General features: G+C 58.7%; 2 protein-coding genes across 7 annotated transcripts in view; both read right to left on the reverse strand.

Moving 5' to 3' along the window:
- Positions 1-7,563, reverse strand: SLC26A6 (solute carrier family 26 member 6). 4 transcript variants are annotated; one of them, XM_050312789.1, is made up of 19 exons: positions 5,274-5,667; positions 4,853-4,992; positions 4,643-4,753; positions 4,186-4,358; positions 3,943-4,107; positions 3,666-3,818; positions 3,404-3,486; positions 3,162-3,309; positions 2,944-3,057; positions 2,761-2,838; positions 2,524-2,619; positions 2,296-2,402; positions 2,138-2,207; positions 1,877-1,969; positions 1,669-1,773; positions 968-1,144; positions 789-843; positions 393-514; positions 1-304 (listed from the first exon to the last, which is right to left on the reverse strand). In XM_050312789.1, the coding sequence occupies exons 1-19, from the start codon at positions 5,531-5,533 to the stop codon at positions 281-283; spliced, it is 2,274 nt and encodes a 757-aa protein (XP_050168746.1). In that variant the 5' UTR covers positions 5,534-5,667; the 3' UTR covers positions 1-280. The 4 variants fall into 4 exon arrangements, with proteins under 4 accessions (XP_050168746.1, XP_050168748.1, XP_050168747.1 ...); XM_050312791.1 differs by lacking the exon at positions 1-304 and adding an exon at positions 6,837-7,563 and having other exon boundaries at positions 396-843; positions 5,274-5,425; XM_050312790.1 differs by lacking the exon at positions 1-304 and adding an exon at positions 6,241-7,563 and having other exon boundaries at positions 396-843; positions 5,274-5,425.
- Positions 7,564-8,359: 796 nt separating this feature from the next.
- CELSR3 (cadherin EGF LAG seven-pass G-type receptor 3) overlaps positions 8,360-17,085 on the reverse strand; it is a 30,914-nt gene continuing 22,188 nt past the window's right edge. For 2 of the 3 annotated variants that reach the window (XM_050312787.1, XM_050312786.1), the window contains 11 exons: positions 16,872-17,046; positions 16,223-16,335; positions 15,833-15,912; positions 15,075-15,201; positions 14,307-14,420; positions 14,034-14,170; positions 13,841-13,947; positions 12,989-13,162; positions 12,650-12,850; positions 11,393-12,470; positions 8,360-10,687 (listed from right to left, as the gene is read on the reverse strand). In XM_050312787.1, coding sequence (XP_050168744.1) covers positions 10,660-10,687; positions 11,393-12,470; positions 12,650-12,850; positions 12,989-13,162; positions 13,841-13,947; positions 14,034-14,170; positions 14,307-14,420; positions 15,075-15,201; positions 15,833-15,912; positions 16,223-16,335; positions 16,872-17,046 — 2,334 coding nt within the window. In that variant the 3' untranslated portion in view covers positions 8,360-10,659. Of the gene's footprint in view, positions 10,688-11,392; positions 12,471-12,649; positions 12,851-12,988; positions 13,163-13,840; positions 13,948-14,033; positions 14,171-14,306; positions 14,421-15,074; positions 15,202-15,832; positions 15,913-16,222; positions 16,336-16,871; positions 17,047-17,085 lie in introns of those variants that run through there. The other variant, XR_007628658.1, reaches the window with a different exon arrangement.

Consider the following 17,085-nt stretch of genomic DNA (forward strand, 5'->3'; position numbering starts at 1 on the left):
CCACGTCATGGCCAGTGGGACAGGCCCGTGTTGGCAGAGCAGGAGCACCAAGCGGGGACACCAGGCGGCCCCTCGGTGTGAGGGCCAGCAGCAGTTCCGTCCAGCAGCAGCCCCATCCCAGGGGTTCACGGCCAGGGCAGGACCCTGGTGGTCAGAGTCCAGAGGGGCTGGTGGGGGTACAGGGCCTTCAGGCCCAGGGATGGGTGAGTTGGTGCCATCAGGGTGGCAGAATCCTTCTCGCCCGCCCAGTTCCTGGGGGAGACATCTTCCTCTTGCAGGGCTACATCCTGGTGCTGTGGTCCACCTAAGGGGGACAGACAGGGAGAGGTTGGCTTGGCTGCCCCCTCCATTCCCCCCAACCTGTGATGGGGGTGGTGGGGCCAGGTGCTCACCGAGGCCTGGCGCCGCTCCCTGCTGATGTGCTCCACGGCATCGTGTACAGAGGGGAAGAAGGAGTGCTTGGTGATGGTTGAACTGAAGAAGTTGCCACGTTCCAGCTGGGCCAGCACGGGCCCTGTGTGGAGGGAGAAGCATCTAAAGTGATGGCACCCAGCTAAGTCCCCCACCCCCGCCCGGAGCAGCCTCCCGCCTCCTGTGTTGCGTGGGGACACCAGGATCAGCACCAGGGACCCAGGCTCAGATTGGATCCATGGGACAACCTGCAGCACCCATCCCCTGGGGAAGCCCTGGGGATGGGAGCACCATGGAGGGATCCCCAGGCCAGCAGCTGTGTGCAGGAAGGGTGGCCATGCCCATCAGGGGCTCATGGCTCTGCAGATCCCCCTCACCCGGGCAGCTGGCAATGAAGACGTCCACTTCTATTTCACGGAAATCCCTGAAGATCTGCAAATGGCAGAAAATATTTTACACAGGAGGAGGGAGGGACAGCATCCATGGGGCCACCCCACAGGGCCTTGGAGACACCCTCGGTGAGGCTGCTGTCCTGCCTGCTGCCCTGGGCCCTTACATTCTTCAGGATCTTGATGGAGACGGTATCCACGAAGTTGACAGAGCTGAAGTCCAAGATGATAGCGTGGAAGCCAGGCTGGGGCAGCCCCAGGCTGCGCAGGGTGGGTTCCGAGTGCACACTGTTCTCCCCTGCATTCAGTTCAATCACTGCCACGCCTGGACCATCCTCTGCGTTCTGGGGGAGGGAAGGAGACAGGGTGTCACTGCTTTGGGTCTGGAGCCCCCTGGGCTCGCCCTGCCCTACAGGGCAGTGTGGCTTGGTGAGGCTCTTTGGCTGCACCAGGGCATGGTGCATGGTCCCAGGAGTAGGGGCCCCTCTCATACCTTGACCTACTTTTGGGCTCTTTCCAGATACGTCAAGACCCACCCCTCTCCCCAGTGCTGCTCTCTGGAACCAGTCTCATTAGCTGGCACCAGGCCTGCCTTTGCTCTTGCTCTTAATTCTGATTAACTTGCCAAAAGGTTAATGACTCTCTGGTTCCACCACATAATCATTAACAGCTCAGCTTTTCTGACCGACTTTGGGTGTGACGATGTGGCCCAGTTCAGTCCCAGTGCCTTTCTCACCCCTTGGCCCCAAACTGAGCCGGGAACCCTGTGGGCCACTGAGCCAGGCCAGTGCATGGCCAGTAGGGCCAGAGCCAGGCAAAGAGGCAATGCAGGGTGGCACCGGAGCAGTCCCCTGTGTTAGGGAAGCACCTTTTTCTTCTTTGCCTTTTCCTTCTCTGCTTTCTTCTGTTGTTTCTTCAGCTTCTTGAGGGCCTTCTTTTTCTTCTCAATCAGGCGGTCCACATTGATGCCGCTCTGCGGAGCAGTGCAGCTTTGTGTCCCCAGCTGCCCCATTGCTATCCTGGTGCTGGCAGGCAGGGGCACACGGGGACCACTGTGGGGCTGGTGACTCTCCTACCTTCTTCTTCAGGGCATCAGCGTACAGCTCCACGTTGGCAAAGTAGAGGGTGCAGGAGGAGCGGAAGATCTTCACGCCAGGGACCTCCTGTGCCTGGGGGGCAGATGGGGAGGGTACTACCCCTGGGGATTAAGCCACCTGCTCTCTTTCCCTCCCTTCCCCAAAATGCCACCAGCTCTTTCCTCAGTGAACAGCCACTGGGGGTGCATTGGAACACCCCCCTCATTGCAGGTGGCTCTTCCCCCAACCCGGTGCTGTTACCATCTCATATTCCGCCACATCCCTGTAGACATCGGTGTTGGAGATGCGCCCCAGGATGGAGTAGTGGGGGCTGCGGGGAACACAGCGAGGGGCTGAGGTCACCATGGGCTTCTCCTGCCCTCAGGATGCAGCACCAGCCCCAACCCCGGGGTACTCACAGCTGGGTGCGGAAGATGACTGTGAGCAGCCCAAAGGCCACCGAGGCTGCCAGGCCAATGTCCAAGTTCAGCAGGAGGGTGGCCACAAAAGTCACAATCCAGACCATCTGGAGAGGGGACACGGTCAGCTGCAGCACGGCCTCCCCAGGGCACTCTCAAGCCTCAGGGAGGGTGGAGAAACCCTCTTCAGGGCCAAAAGCACAGCCTTGGGGCTGATCAGCACCTTACCAGGTCCACCCGGTTGGACTTCCAGAGCGTGCTGAGGTCACTGAACTGCTTAAACATGCCCTTGAGGTTGATGATGATGATGGCAGACAAGATGGCCTAAAAGAGAGGTCTCTGCAGCTATGAGGAAGCTGAAGGCAGGTCTGGGAATGTCTGCTGGCTGTTACCCTGCCACACTGCCATGCCGTGGGATGGGCACAGGGGTGGGATGTGGCAAAGAGGCCGTGGGACTAGATGTACCTTGGGCAGGTCATAGAAGAGCTCTCCAATCTTCAGGATGGTCACCAGGATGACCAGGGATGCAATGACACCAGCTACCTGTGTGGAAGGAGAGTGGGAGGTGAGGGGGGAGCCCCCACTGCTGGCTGTGCTGCCTGCCCCTGCTCCAGCCCCACTGAGGGAGGCAGCGCTGCCTGGACCCACCTGACTGTTGCCACCCGTGGTCTCCTGTACCAGGCTCCGCGACATGGAACAGCTGATGGCAAAACACTGGAAGAAGCCTCCCAGGAAGTTGCAGAGGCCCAGCGCAATCAGCTCCTGCAGGGACAGAGCAGCAGCAGGGCAGCACCATTCTTTCCTTTGACTGCAAGGGCAAGCTTGGCTTTCATCCAGGGCAGGGGCCCTGCGCCTCAGAGCATCACCTGGTTGCTGTCCACTTTGTAGCCATGCTTCAGGGCAAAGATCTTGCCCAGGGAGATGCAGATGGCATAGCCGACCACGGCAATGGCAAAGGCATTGCCTGCCACCTGCCCAAAGTAGCTGACATTAGGGACCACAGGTGGCTTCAACCTACATTCAGGACAGAGACATGTGGCTCAGAGAGGGGTGCTGTGGGGGGCACGGTGTCCCTGCCCAGCCCCTGCCACCACTTGGCCCTGCTCACCCGCTGGGGATGGTGCCCACCACGGAGATGTCAAACTTGTCATTCAGGTTGACGCCGTAGGAGATGCCGGTGGAGACGATGATCTGGGGGAGAATGACTGGAGTGAGGCAGGGCCTTCCTGCACAGGGACTGTGGTGGAGGGCATGACATGTGCCCTGGAGCTGCACTTGCCAAGGAACTCCATCCCATGCCTCCCCTCCCTGGAAGGGACAGGGACACGCATGTCTGCATCCCCACAGCGAGCTGGGGCAGCTCTGTGTACCGTGACAAGCTCGATGGGGATGGGCATGGGAAGCTTGGCGGCAAACTTGTGGTTGAGCTGTTTCACAATGAAGATGGCCACCATGGCAATGATGGCGGTCACCAGGGTGCCCACATTGGTGTCTGGCAGCTTCTTGCAGATCTCAATGAAAGTCTAGAGGATACAGAAGGAGGGAATGTGTTCAGGAAATCAGATGCCTCCCCCAGAAGGTTTATGGGGGCCTCACCCCACAGGTGATCCCCCAGGGTGTCCTGGGCAGCAGTGAGCCCCCACTCACCACAAACAATGAAAGTGGCCCCGAGTGCTCGCCTATGGAGATCCCGAATACATTCTTGAGCTGGGAGATGAGGACATGCACGGAGGCAGCAGTGGTGTAGCCACGCACCAATGGGTCCGAGAGGTAGGTCACCACAAATCCAAACTGCAGGAGACCCAGGGCCACCTGAAAGGAGAGGCACCAGAAGTGACCCACAGCTTACAGCTTCCTGTTCTCTGCTAGGCTAGGCTGGGGCCACCTTACCTGGAAGATGCCTGTAAGGACAGTGATGGTGGCGACCAGCTCCACCCTGGCAGCGTCCCGCAATGCCTCATTGACCGTGGCATTGCTGCCATTGACAGACTCCACGAAGTTCTCACTAGGCAGCAGGGACTCCGTCAAGCTCCCAATCATGACGGAGATGACGGCAAAAGGACCTGGGGACACGTAGAGTGTGGGCAGGGAGTCCAAGGTGAGCACCAGGACCTCTTTGAGGGCACCTCTTAAGGGGTCAGCTCCTTTCATCCTTGGGCGAGGCTCAAAGCCCACCCACTGTGCTTTGGCTCCGGTTTGGCCAATCACCTTCTGGGTGGGGAAAAGGCAAGAAAGGTCCGCCCTCAACCATTCATGTGGCAATGCTGTGCCATGGATGAAGGCTTGTCCCTCTCATCCTCGCTCCCTCCCCACCGTTGCTGTGCAAGCACGTGGTCCCTCAGCTCACCCACGGAGTTGTGCCTTGATGTCCCGAAGAAGAAGTAGAGGAAGACAGGGTAAAAGGAGGAGTAGAGACCGGTGACAGGTGGCAACCCAGCCAGCAGCGCATAGGCAAGACCTGGATGGTGGAGCAGGGAGAAATGTCATGAAGGGCCAACTCCTGCCCTCCCCTCAACCCTCAGGGAGCCCCTGGAAGCCTGAGCATAGGATTACTCACCCTGGGGCAGGTGCATGATGCCCACACTGAAGCCTGAAATAATGTCCCCCAGGAGCCAGTCCTTGACTGGGTAGCGAGGCAGCCAGTGCAGGAAGGGCAGGAAACGGAACAGCAGGGACTTGGCAGCGGAGCCCGTGCATCTGGGGGGAAAGGAGTAGAAGCTGAAGCTGAGCACAAGTGCAGGGGCTTGGGGACATCAGTAGGGGTAGACAGGGCCCCATAAGAAGCAATGGGTCCCATGGGACACCCAGCTCCATCCATTAGAGCCAAGTGTCCCTCCAGTCAGGAGAATGAAGTAGGGACATGGGTGCTTGGGTTTAGGGGAAAGGATCCCCAGGTCTGCAGCTCCTCGTGATGGTGGGGCTGGGGTGCACAGTGCCTGGTGAGGTCCAGGCACATGCCCCTGGCCATATGGTCCTACCTGATCTTGCGGAGACCAATCGAGCCCTTAGTGGGAGGCTTCCTCTGCGCCACCTCCTCCAGTTCAGCCTCACTCAGCACCTCACGGGGTGCTCGGTGGCTCAGTGCCATCTCTGCCGCCATGCCCACCTGACCTTCCTGCATGCCAGTCCACTGCAGGGACATCAGGGACAGCTCAGCTATGTCCCCACAGCTGGAGACACACAACACCCTACACGCCCCCCAGCCCCTCCTCCAGCTCCACTTGCCCCACAGAGCCATCCCATCCCAGCCAGGCAAGCAGGATTGGCCCTGAGAATAAGCATGAGCCAAGTTTTGGGAGTCCTGAAGCAGTGCCAGTGGCTCACAAGGGCAGGTGGGCAGGGAGGGAGCTGAGGCTTCAGCAATCAGTGCTGCCCACTCCTGCCCTGCACCAGCCCCCTCTGCCCCACTGCAGTGCACAGGTGGGGTCTGCCAGCAGAGCTGCCCCGGGGGGCTCCCCCTCTGCCTGCGCGTGCAGGACCCACCTCAGTGCCAACCCCTCTTCCCCTCCGTGTACCGCAGCAGGGCAGGGCACAGCTGCCGAGCAGAGCCCTGGCCATCCCACAGCCCCATCTGCAGACTTTGTCCCTTTACGCATGAGGGGAGCAGGAATGTGAACCCCCCAGCAAATGTCACAGCTTCCCATCCCTCCGACAGTGCCCTCCCCTGACCGCTGCACTGCAGAGCTGGGGTGAGCCTGTGGTCAGAGGAGGGAGGCTGGGCTGAGGTTTCACCCTTCACAGGGCTGGGATAGTGGGACCGAGGCTTCTCCCTCTAGATCCACAGCCTGGTCTTAGGGCTCAGTCTGAGAGCTGCACCATCCTGCTGGGCTCACCCAGCTGGTGGCCTGCCTGGTCCTGAGGTGCAGCTGGACCCACATCCCCTCACAGGGTGCCTGGGGTTGTGCCAGCCCGAGTCCCTGTGTTGACCCCTGTTATCACTCCTACCTGCTGTGCCCAAGTTGGTCAGGAGCTGCCAGGCAGGTAGGTGCACGCTCTTCTCTGCTTCCTCCTATTTATTAAAGCCAGCCCGTGATCTTTGAAACACCGCTCCCTGCCTCCTGTCCTTCCTCCTGTCCTGCCGAGAAGCTGCCTGCTTCCCAGCCCCACTGCTGCACCCACAGCACCCACCTCACTCCCCTCCATGCCCTGATGTGCTGAGTTCCTCAGCTGTGGCAGGCCCAGAGCTGTCACCACTCTCCCCAGAACCATCCCATACTGGGGACTGTCCATTCCAGTCTCAGTTCCTGGTCTGCAGCCATACCCAGGTGCTGCCATGCCCAACCACCCATGGAAGGGACAGGGCAGTGGTCTTGCTGCTGGGCACATCCTGGTGCCAACCTCCTGCAAAGAGCTGGTGCTGGGCACTTACCACCCCAAGGCACTGCCCAAGGTCCTGCCATCACCCTCCTGTGCCCCCACAGCTCCCATGGGTGTCCCTTCCCCAGCCCTGTCCTGGAGCAGGAGCTGTGCCGAGGACGAGGAGGGCTACCCATAGCCTCAGGTCATGGCATCCAGAGTATTTTCCACAGCCCCTCACTTACCTTGCTTGGAAGAGGTGTGCTGTGCCCTGTGGACTGCCCCACTCTCCAACAATTTAAACAGACCTAGCCGTTATCTTGTTCCAAAGGTCCCCAGCGGGCACCAGAGTCCCACTGAACCCATCATTCCTTCCTGGGCTCCATCATGACCTAGAATTGGTTTCAGAGAATGTCTGAGTCATGCTTGACCTGGTCCCATAGGGGCACGACTGTGAAAATCCAGGCACCCATAGCTGACTGGTACTAGGGTGTGGGGTGAAGGCAGCGGGCAGGGCCAGGCATCAAAGAGTACTGGGTTCCCTGGGTGGTGGGATAGGGCTGGTGAGTGGAGTAAGGGGTGACATCCAGGGCCACAATTTCCAGAGTTGGAGCAACTTGTCCGCCTCCCTGGTGTAGGGTAACCCACGGCCACCCTGGCTCTCCCTATGGTGAGCATGACCCACATCCCACAGCAGCCCTACACCTTTCAGGTAGTGGGGCTGAGCCTGCTCCCTCAGCCTCTCCCACATCCCTGGCCCCTGCTGTCCACCCACATGCCCATCAGTCCCACCGTGACCAGGTAAAGGCACAATGATGCTGACACAAGCACCATGTGACTGTTGCCTCCTCATTGTTTATTCACTCACCCAGCAGGAAATCAGAGGCCATCCCAGGGCTCCTGCTCGGAAGCAAATAGCACGGGGTGTCATTTACTGCCTCCTTATCACTGCTCCTTGTCCCCACCCATGACATTCCTTCCCACATCCCTGCCTCCAGCCCCTGACGTGCACCCCGGGCTGGCCACTCTGCCTGTGACTCCCCCTTGCCACCCCAGCCCCCATCCAGCTCTCCCTGCCCCTCACCCCCCTGCCAGCTTCAAGAAGGGCTGCAGGACAGGACCACAGCTCCCAGCACTGCCACTACAACTTCCAAGGGTCACCCTGAGCTGGCCCCCAACTGCTTAGGGGATGGAGCCCGGGAAGAACAGAGGGATGACAATTGATGGTGACCCTTGCTCAGAGTGCTGGGGATCAATGCTGACCTTTGATCTCCTGCTCTTTCCTCAACAGGAAGGGAGGGATGGAGGGCATCGGGATCATGCTTGGCCTCTGCTCCACACACTTCCTTCTCCTTACTGGAAGCCAGCTTGACACCATTGAGGTCAGGCAGCCTTTGGACAGTGGATCTTCTTCCTTTGTTCTAGGTCCGGTTGGGTGTGCCAGCTGCTGCCAGGCACCCGCCCCACGGCTAACCAGTCACTGTGGCACCACAGCCCTGCCGGCAGTGCTGGGACCACTGGCCACCACTGCAGCCAATCCCAGCTCTGGCTGAACCAGCCTGGACACAGCCCAGTTCAAGCAACTGACAGCCCCTGAAGTCCCTGTCCCCTGGTCACCTCACCCTGTCCTCAGTGACGCCCCTTCAGCCTACGAGCTGGCTGGGAGCTCCTGCCCAAGCCTCCTCCCACCATCATCTCAAGCCCCAGCGCTGCACCCATAGCCCCATCCACAGATCCACTGCACAGGGAGAGAGGGCAGAGAGGCCAGTACCATTTTATAGACTTTTATTTCCAAATCTGGCGCTTCCATGATACACTTTTACACAGCCGGAGAGGGGGCACGGGCATCTCCCCGCTCCCTGCCAACAGAATCGGGAGACAAAGAGAGGAAAAGAAACCCAACCAAACCCCACAAAGGAAAAAACCCAAACCCAAGGAGGATGCTCCCCAGAGCCCAGGTCACAGCACTACAATCAGAGACCAAGCCAAAGACTGGTCTGCAAGAAGTAGACTCCTGCTTCTTGACCGGCCCAGGTCTGCAGGGACAGCCACTGGATCTGCTGCTCTCTTCTTCTTTTTGGCACTTGTCACTTGCTCTCCATTTGGCACCAGCATTAAGAGCCCCACGCCCAACTTAGCAGAAACACGGGCCCTACAGCACCATAGGGAGGGAATCCCAAGACTCTGGTGCTGGTACTGCACAGCTGGAGAGAAACATGTAAACGAGCTTGTTCCCAAAGGCAAAGATGGGCAGCATGGAGGGGCCTGGCTGTTCCCAGTATGTGGGGCCAGCAGGCTTTCCCTCTGCACACTGGTCCCGAATGGCATGTAAACATGTCAGCAGGCCCTGCTGTCCTCATCCCTGGGAAAACAGAGAGCCTGCCTCATCAGGGCTGTGCTGGGGGGCCCACGGCACCCCAGTCACCAACCCTTCTGTTCCCTTCACACTCTTCCCACTGACTCTGGCATGTAGCCAAGAGGCCTTGGCCTCCCCAGGGGCCTGGAGGACAGCAGCACAAGTCCTCTTCTGTAAACATGTTGGGCTGGGCTACAGTAAGATGCTATGGCAGTGTGGCAGTAAGGCAGTAAGGGGCACACGGTCACACAGCCCCAGGAGCACCACAGGGCAGCCGAGCAGAAGCACCACGCTCGGCCAGTGAGACGGAGCACGCCAGTCCCCCAAGCCAAATGCCCTGGCCCGAGGCTGGGGTAGGCACAGAGGGGTGTTACTTCACAGCAGGGCCAGTAGGAGCCCCAGGCCAGGCCCCAGGCTGAGCAGAGACACCATCAGGGCAACCTGAATTTCCAGAGAGGGCAAAGTGCTGTTTATCTCCATTTCCCAAAATCCAGGCCACTCTGAGTTGGGGTCCTCTGCTAGTCAGAGGATAGCAGATATATGCAGAGCTCCCAGGGATCCAGCTAGATACAACTTTTGTGGGCAATGCTGGACCCCGAGACTGGGGTCCAGCACATCATGCTCCTGTGGACGCTAGTCCTCCACAGAGAGAACACTGGCTCTGGGAACAGCCTAGCCTGCTGCTGAGCAGGACGAGGGTCATCCAGCTCCTTGCCTGGACTCACAAACTAACAGAGAATTTCTCTGAAACATCCAGGTGAAAGAGCACAACACCCAGTGGGTAAAAACACAGTGCTCCCCTGTTGAACAGAGGAAACCAGCATTGACGAGACTGGGACCATCCTGGTACAGGACAGGGCGGCACAGCAAAGCTTGTCTCCTCCCCAGCAGGTCCCTGCTCCTGAATTTGCTGCCCTATTTGTTTGTGCTCTCACTGGCACACAGCCCCTCACCGAGGTGGGGCAGCCCCAAGGGGGAGGGTCCCACAGGAGGGCAGAGGGAGGCCTGGCTGCACGGGGCTGAGGGTCACCAGGCAGGAGGGTGGCAAGACACGTGTGGAGCTGCACAGTGGGAGGGTGGGAGGCAGCAGGGCCGGCTGTCCTGCAATGGGGCTTGGACAAAGTAGTGCCAACAAAGACTTAAGGATCACCTGGCACTGTCTCTCCAGTCCACAGGGACTGTGGTCCTCATAGCCCCAGGGAAGCTGGCAAAGGGCTGTTGGTGAAACAAATGCTCCAGGTCCTGGGAACAGACCATCCGTAAAAATAACCATAGAAATTTCTTTTCTCTCTGATTACAAAGATACAAAAAGGTAGAAAACCCTCCCCTGCTCCCATGTCCTGGGCTCCATCTCTGTCCCTCTGCCACTGCCCACCCTCCGCACACACACACGTACACCCCACGCACAAACAGCTCGCAGAGAAAGAGCTCAGCCCCGGCAGGCTGGAGTTGCCACCCTTGCCCAGCACTACCTGTCACACCGGGCAGGTGACGGGGAGCACAGCAGCAGTTGAGAGCCTGGAGGTTCCTGGCAGTGGGTGGCGTGGGCTGCCGGCCCCTCAGCCCACAGGGCAGGGGAAGGCAGGGTTGGTTTTGGGCCTCTGACCACCATCAGTTCTGGCCCCTGCCCCCTGGGGACACCAAACCTTGGCTGGCAGTGCCTAGCGAAGGGCTCTGCTTCTTCCATCTCTCTTCTGGACAACTTCGGCCCCTCAGGAATGGCCCTCATTTCTCATTATTCTTCTCAGAGGAAAGAAAAACAGCGTTAAGACATGGTATCTCTCCTGGGCTCCAGCATCCTTCCCCTGCTAGGCCAGATGGGGACAGGGCAGAAACCCACTCCCATGTCAGGGAAGGAGTAATTGTATCCAAGTCCCTGAGTCCAGGGACAGAAAGCAGGGATGAGGTGGAGTGGGGTGTGGTAGCAGCAGTACCAGCAGGGAGCAGAACTGGAGGGGAAGAAATGACAGACTGGGACAGAGTCCCTGGGGAGAAACATGGCTGAGGCAGGCAGAGCTCCCCTAGGATTTGGGCTCCCTCCTCTCCAGCCAGCCTGGCCCTTGCATACATCTGCCCACTGGGACTTAGAGCCAGTGCTGACCAAGGGGACCAGCCATGAGGTCAGCCTGGCTGCACAGAGCATCGTCCCCAAGTCCCCACGGGCCACAGGCAAGGGCCATTGTCTCTGGCAGAGCGGGCAGACTCACATACACAGATGTTCCTGCCCGTGTTGCACTGCAAGCACCCAGAGCTGTCACACTTGAAGCCTCTCCCTGCCCAGTCACTGTTCAGGACCAGGAGACACCTGCTGCTCACCCTGGGGGCTCACCCCTACACCGCCCTCTCCCTCAAAACCAAACTCCCCTCAGGAAGAAGCCGGGCAGGTGGACAATGCACAAGATCAGCTGAACAAGAGCTGGCTGAGGAAGGAAGGAACACACTTACTCTGAGTCTGGTGACAGCTCCGAAATGCTGTGGGAGGTGGCAGAGCGAGGCGTCGAGGGACACGCTGCGGAGGGCGTCGAGGTCTGCAAGGCAGAGGGGGTGGCAGTGGTCTGGGGGCCTGAAGGCGTGCTGGAAGATTGCACTGAGGACAGGACGGAGGAGTTAAAAGAAGCAAGGATGGAAGAAAGGATATCTAACTGTTCAGTGGAAGGATGTCGGCTGGGAATGGCCTCCAGGTTGTCCCTAGAAGGATGTCTCCTCGACAGCGGCTCTAGGCTTTCCCTAGACAGCTGCCTCCGAGAGAGACTCCCCAGGTTGTCCTGTGAGGGCTGCCTGCTAGGCACTGTGTCCAGAGGCTCTCTGGAATTAGATCTTCTGGATAGAAAGTCCAGCTGCTCCCTTGAAGCTTGTCTAGCTGATGCTAGCAGGTCCCTTGAAGGCTGTTTTCTAGAAAGTAAATCCAATTGTTCTCGAGAAGTATCTCGACTTGGTAACATGTCTATTCGGTCTCTGGACACTTGCCTACTTGGCAATGTGTTAAGCCACTCTCTAGAGACTTCTCTTACTGGCCCACAGTCTAGCTGCTCTCTTGACCCAAATCTGCAGGGCAAAGTATCAAGGCAGTCTCTGGAGCCCTGTCTCCGGGGCAGCGTGTTCCCATGATCTCTCTGACTGGGCCTAGCAGCGAGTAGATCCAAGTTTTCCCTCGATGCGTGCCTGCTTGGGATACTTTCCAGGTGTTCAGTAGACCCATGCCTGCTGGGGATAGTGTCCAACTCCTCCCTGGACCCATGCCGACTGGGCACAGCTTCCAAGCACTCTCCTGAGTTGTGCCTGCTCAGCTGCTCCCGGGACATCTGTCTCCTCATCAGCATGTCAAGCTGCTCCCGTGATGAGTACCGGCTGGCTGGCTGCGACAGACTGCCGGCTCCAGAGTAGATCCTGCCGTAGGAGGCAGCAGGGACAGCCCTGTGACCCAGCGTGGAGGTCTTATACCACGTCAGCTCGTTGGTCATCCTGCCAACGGATGGCAGGCCCTGGAGGGTCGGTGGGTACTGGAGACGGTTCTTCAAAATCCCTGCACCAGACAGAAAGAGAAGTCAAATCTTCACACAACAGCAAAAAGAGCATGAAAACCAGGGAGATAAGCCATACCTCCCCAAGGGCATGGCCAGATGGATCTGATGCTGAGCCTTCAGGGCCAAGTCAGCCTGACACAGACAAGGCCACCCTTGCCCGCTTGCTCCAGGCTGTTACCTTTTCTTTGCCGTTGGGTCTGGGTGAGGGAGTTCTCATCCCCGCTGGTCAAAGCCAGGTCTGGCTGATTATTGTTGGCCGCATCCTTGTTGATGTCAAATCCCAGCTTGCGCTCAGAGCCCCACTTCTGCAGGGAGCAGGGATGAACCTCGCACTCGCCCAGAGCTGGCCAATATGACATGAGGTCATTGCCATCCACATCTGAAGGACGCAGCAAAATGGGCCCCAGGGAAGAGGGAGAGAATATTTCGATGAGCAGCAATTGAGCCATCACAAGACATGGCCTGGCCCCCAAGGGACCTGAGCTCATCCTTTTCCCTGCCAGAGCCCTGGACTTGCCTTTGGGAGTGGTGTTGGCAGGGTTGGTGAGGAGGCGTTCGCTGTGTGCCGCCCGCTTGAACTGGCGCTGGAAGCGGCCCCGCAGGCGTACGTTCTCTTCGCTCTCCGAGGACGGGATGGAGAGGCTGCGCTCCTCATCCAGAGACAGGTCACTGTCGGAGTCCGAGTCCTGGTCTGTAGGAGCACAGTTTGTGTCAGGGAGATGTTTAGAATGAAGGTGAGAAAGGCTTCTGGCGCCAGTGCCAGGCAGGTGGAAACACCCCAGGGCTGACCACCCTTGTGAGAGTGACTTACCCCTCACTGCCTTTCCCTCAGCAGCAGATTGTGCCAGCTGCCCTGGCCCTATCACCAGGTACCTACGAGAGGAGCCTGGCTCCCTCTCACTGCACCTCCCTGTAAGGCAGCTGCAAACAGCCTTAAGATCCCCTCTGCCTCCTCCTCCAGGTTGAGCAAACCCACCTCCCTCAGCCTCTGCTTGTTTGCCCTGTGCCCCAGCCGTGAGGGTGGCTCCTGCTGGTCTCCCTCCAGTGAGTCAAATGACTGTGCTGTACTGGAGAGCCCAGTATTCAGACAGATCCCACAACAGCCAATGTTCCCTCTCTCGCTTTCTCCATCTCTAGCCCCTTGGGGCCCGGTTATGCCCTTTGTCATCTGTCCAGGAGGAGGCTCTGCTAAATCACACAGTGGCTGCCTCTCCCTCCTATCCGCCATGTTTGGAAGTCACAGCTCAGCACAGAGTGGAGGACATAATCATATAGCCAGAGCCTGCACTGGGGAGAATTTCCTTAAGCCAGGAGTTCATCTGGGATGCACAGAGTTGGCCCCAAACCCAGGCATAGGGCTGAATCTTACCTCCCCCAGCATCGCGGTGGAACATGGCGACGTCGATATCTGTGGGTCCGGCATGAGCCAACAGGCTGTGATCAAGGGCCGAGCCCTGACGTGCTGTCACGTTGTCTCTGAAACACAGGAGGCCCAAATGGTCACAGAGGCAGGAGCCTCCATCTGCCTGGGCACTGTGGCCCCCCAGAGCCCCGCTCCCTACCTGAGGTATGCCCGCTGGCTGGAGTGGGTGCGGGCAGAGCGCACGCTGCTCACCGAGGAGACGGTGGAGGCCCCCAGGGTGATGCGGATGAGCCCACTCTCCTCAAACAGTGCTGTGTTGTTGTAGGCACTGGGGCCCTGGGGAGGGCAGGGAGAGGCTATGTTAAGGAGTTGCCATGGCAGCTGCCACAGGGATGTGGGGACATGCCTGTCAGCTCCAGTCGCAGACATGCAGCCTGACCCTGGAGCCCTGGGCTGCTCTGCTCTCACCCACCTGTGTGCTCCTCGTGGCCTCCTCACTCTGCCCCTTCTTGCCAAGGCAGGCCAGCTTCCAGGCCTCCCACACCTCCTCATTTAGCACACAGAACAGAACCAGCACAGCCAGGCCCTGTGGGGAGAGATGCCATGAGAGACAGCCCCTCATTGCCAGCTGACCTGCTCGCCCACAGCACCACTGGACAGTCCCTGGCCCCTCAGGAGCCCAGCGTGTTGGCTCTGGTGGCCACCAGGACTGGGCTGCACCAAAGACCCCCCAAAGCTGATCGGAGCTACCACCTGTGATGGCCATGGGTGAGAGAGGAAGGGGTGGGGTGTCCTCCTGGCTGGCAGTAGCAAAGGAGCAGATGGCAGAGTCCCCTGCAGCAATACCATCCATAGTGGTAGCAGGAGGTTGGCAGGGTGCTGCCACGGGTCTGATTTTGGGTATCCAACACTTCTGCTGCACGCTGTTCTCTGCTCTGCCCTCTGAGAGCATGGAGGCATCTTCCCTCCAAAGGTGGGCCTTGCTATCCTTTGGATGTCACCTCTGAACCAAACACCTTGCAGCCACCTCCTGCTCACCACAGGTACAGCAGCAAGGACTGGCAGGAGTCACTCACTGCCAGTCACAGTGTCACAGTGGTGACAGCAGAGGGGTCAAGGAGCACAGCAAGATGCTGGGAGCTCAGTGCAGGCCACCCACTCTCCACAGATGGCTGTGGGGACCACAGGGATGCTCTCCTGGGCTGACCCACGCCCTCCCCAGCAGAGGCTGGGCAGTTACCTGGAGGCTGCAGAGGACAGTGTAGAGGTAGTGGAAAGCCAGGACACTGTTGTTGACAGCCAAGAGGCCAAAGAGCCAGGTAGTGCTAATAACTAGAAGCAGAACAAAGGAGCTCCGTAACGTCATGCTGGAGAGAGAGACAGACAGACAGACAGGCACACAGACACACACCAAGAGGTTAGTGCGTACTGTTAATCTACAGGCTAGTGCTCACAGACAGAGATCCAGAGGGGAAAGTGATCCTGTCCAGCCCTCCCTGTTGTTCCCAGCACTGTCGGCACATCCCTGCACAGTGGTCTAGCTCCTGCTGACTCCCAGGCCTTCCCTTCTGGATCATACATGGCAAACATAGGTCATCTGGAGCCACAGAGAGCTGAGCCATGCTCCAGGGCTGGCTCAGAAGGGAGTGGGAAAAAGTCCTCAGGAGCATGTAGGAGAGGAAGAAGCAGGTGCCGGTAGCTGACAAGGGTGAAGGGTTGAATCAAAGCACACACATGGGGTGGCTGTGAGGGCAGGTGGTGAAGGAGGACTAGTTGGTGGGTCAGGGTGGAGATAGGGATGTAGGAACAAGAGGAAAGGACAAAGTTTAGGAAAGGTTAATGTGGCTGGTAGGTGTGGGAGAGGAGAGTGGCTGCGAGGCTGACACTGATGCACAGAGGGGCCCTCTGTGATGGTGGAAGAAGGAGGATGGTCACTGAAAATGCTAAAAACCATGAGCCTCTTAGAGCTCTGCTGGGAGTTTGGCCACTAATACTCACAGAACCGATTTCTTCTTGGTCTCCTTTTGGCCTGGGGAACAGGACATCTTGGCCACAAGCAGGAACATGACCCCATTCATCTGAAAGTGTTGGCACTGATTAGAAGCTGTGCCAAGGGCCGGCTCTGACCTGACTTCCCCAGTGCAGAACATGGGCAGACTCCAGGTCCACCAGGCCCATGCAAACATCCCTTCCTTTCCCCTTCATGCCCGAGCCATGGCCTCCCCCAGGTTTGACTGGAGTGAGGAGGGACAAAAAGAGGGCCTTCTAACTGAGGGAGGGGGGTACAGAGAATGGGGGAGGCAGTGGGCAGCCAAAGAGGAGCAAGTGCCCGTGGTGGGGAGAAGGGAGGCAGGAGAGGGTTGTGGGTGAAACAGGACAGGGTTTTACCACAATGACGACAGTAATGGGGCCTGCAAAGCTCCAGACCAGCTTATCATGAATGGAAATCCAGCAGAAATCGGGGTTCCCATAGCCCTCAGGATCCAGGCCAACAGCCAGCCCTGCAAGAGGAAGAAGAGGTCAGGTCCAGACCCAGCAGGCTTGGACTTGTCCAAGCCATATCAATCCAATTGCAGCACTGAAGGCAGTGAAGAGGCTCTCTCCCTGCTCCTTGCGCTGTGCACAGGCTTCCCCACCACAGGGAAAGAGCCACGACTGCGAGCCCCACCACCAGGGCCTTTATTTCCTTTTCCCCAGGTATCCCTGATAAAGCCCAGCCCAGCAGGCACTCACTGCCAGTAACGGGTCACCCAAGCATGCATGCTTGGGAAAACAGGAGACCTCAACTACAAGTCCTGGGTTAAGGCATGGGGAGATGTGCTGAGAAATTACTGCTCTCCAGGAGGCAAGACAACAGCCCTTGGTACACGGTCCCCAGCTGACCACCCCAGCACTGCCTGCTGCCAGCATTGCTGTCCATGGCAAACCCACCCTCAGCTCTCTGCACTGGCTGAGCTGGGCACCACCAGGTGGTCAGGAGGCCGCTGAGAACCAGCACAAATGGTTTTGGCACGGCTGTAGGACAGGCAGCTCTTACCAGTGATGATGGCAGGCACTCCCCAGCCGATGGCATAGTAGAAACGCATGGCCCCGAAGTTGACGTTGCGGGCTTCGGTCTGCATGCGGTAGATGTGGAGGCCCTGGACGAAGAGCCAGGCAAAGGTGGAGAGGAAGAAGCAGTGGAGGAGGATGGCAATCACAGTGCAAAGAAACTGGGGAGACAAAAGCCACTCAGAGATGATGCCACTCTG

The sequence above is a fragment of the Myiozetetes cayanensis genome, unplaced genomic scaffold, assembly GCF_022539395.1.
Source record: "Myiozetetes cayanensis isolate MyiCay16 unplaced genomic scaffold, myiCay2020 scf18, whole genome shotgun sequence".
NCBI lineage: Eukaryota > Metazoa > Chordata > Aves > Passeriformes > Tyrannidae > Myiozetetes > Myiozetetes cayanensis.

Coding starts and splice junctions, on each gene's coding strand:
- SLC26A6 (XM_050312788.1), bottom strand. CDS start 5,533: ATGGCTCTGTGGGGCAAGTGGAGCTGGAGGAGGGGCTGGGGGGCGTGT. Junction 4,993..5,273: donor ATTGGTCTCCGCAAGATCAG/GTAGGACCATAT, acceptor CTTTCCCCCCAG/ATGCACGGGCTCCGCTGCCA. Junction 4,754..4,852: donor CATCATGCACCTGCCCCAGG/GTGAGTAATCCT, acceptor TCCACCATCCAG/GTCTTGCCTATGCGCTGCTG.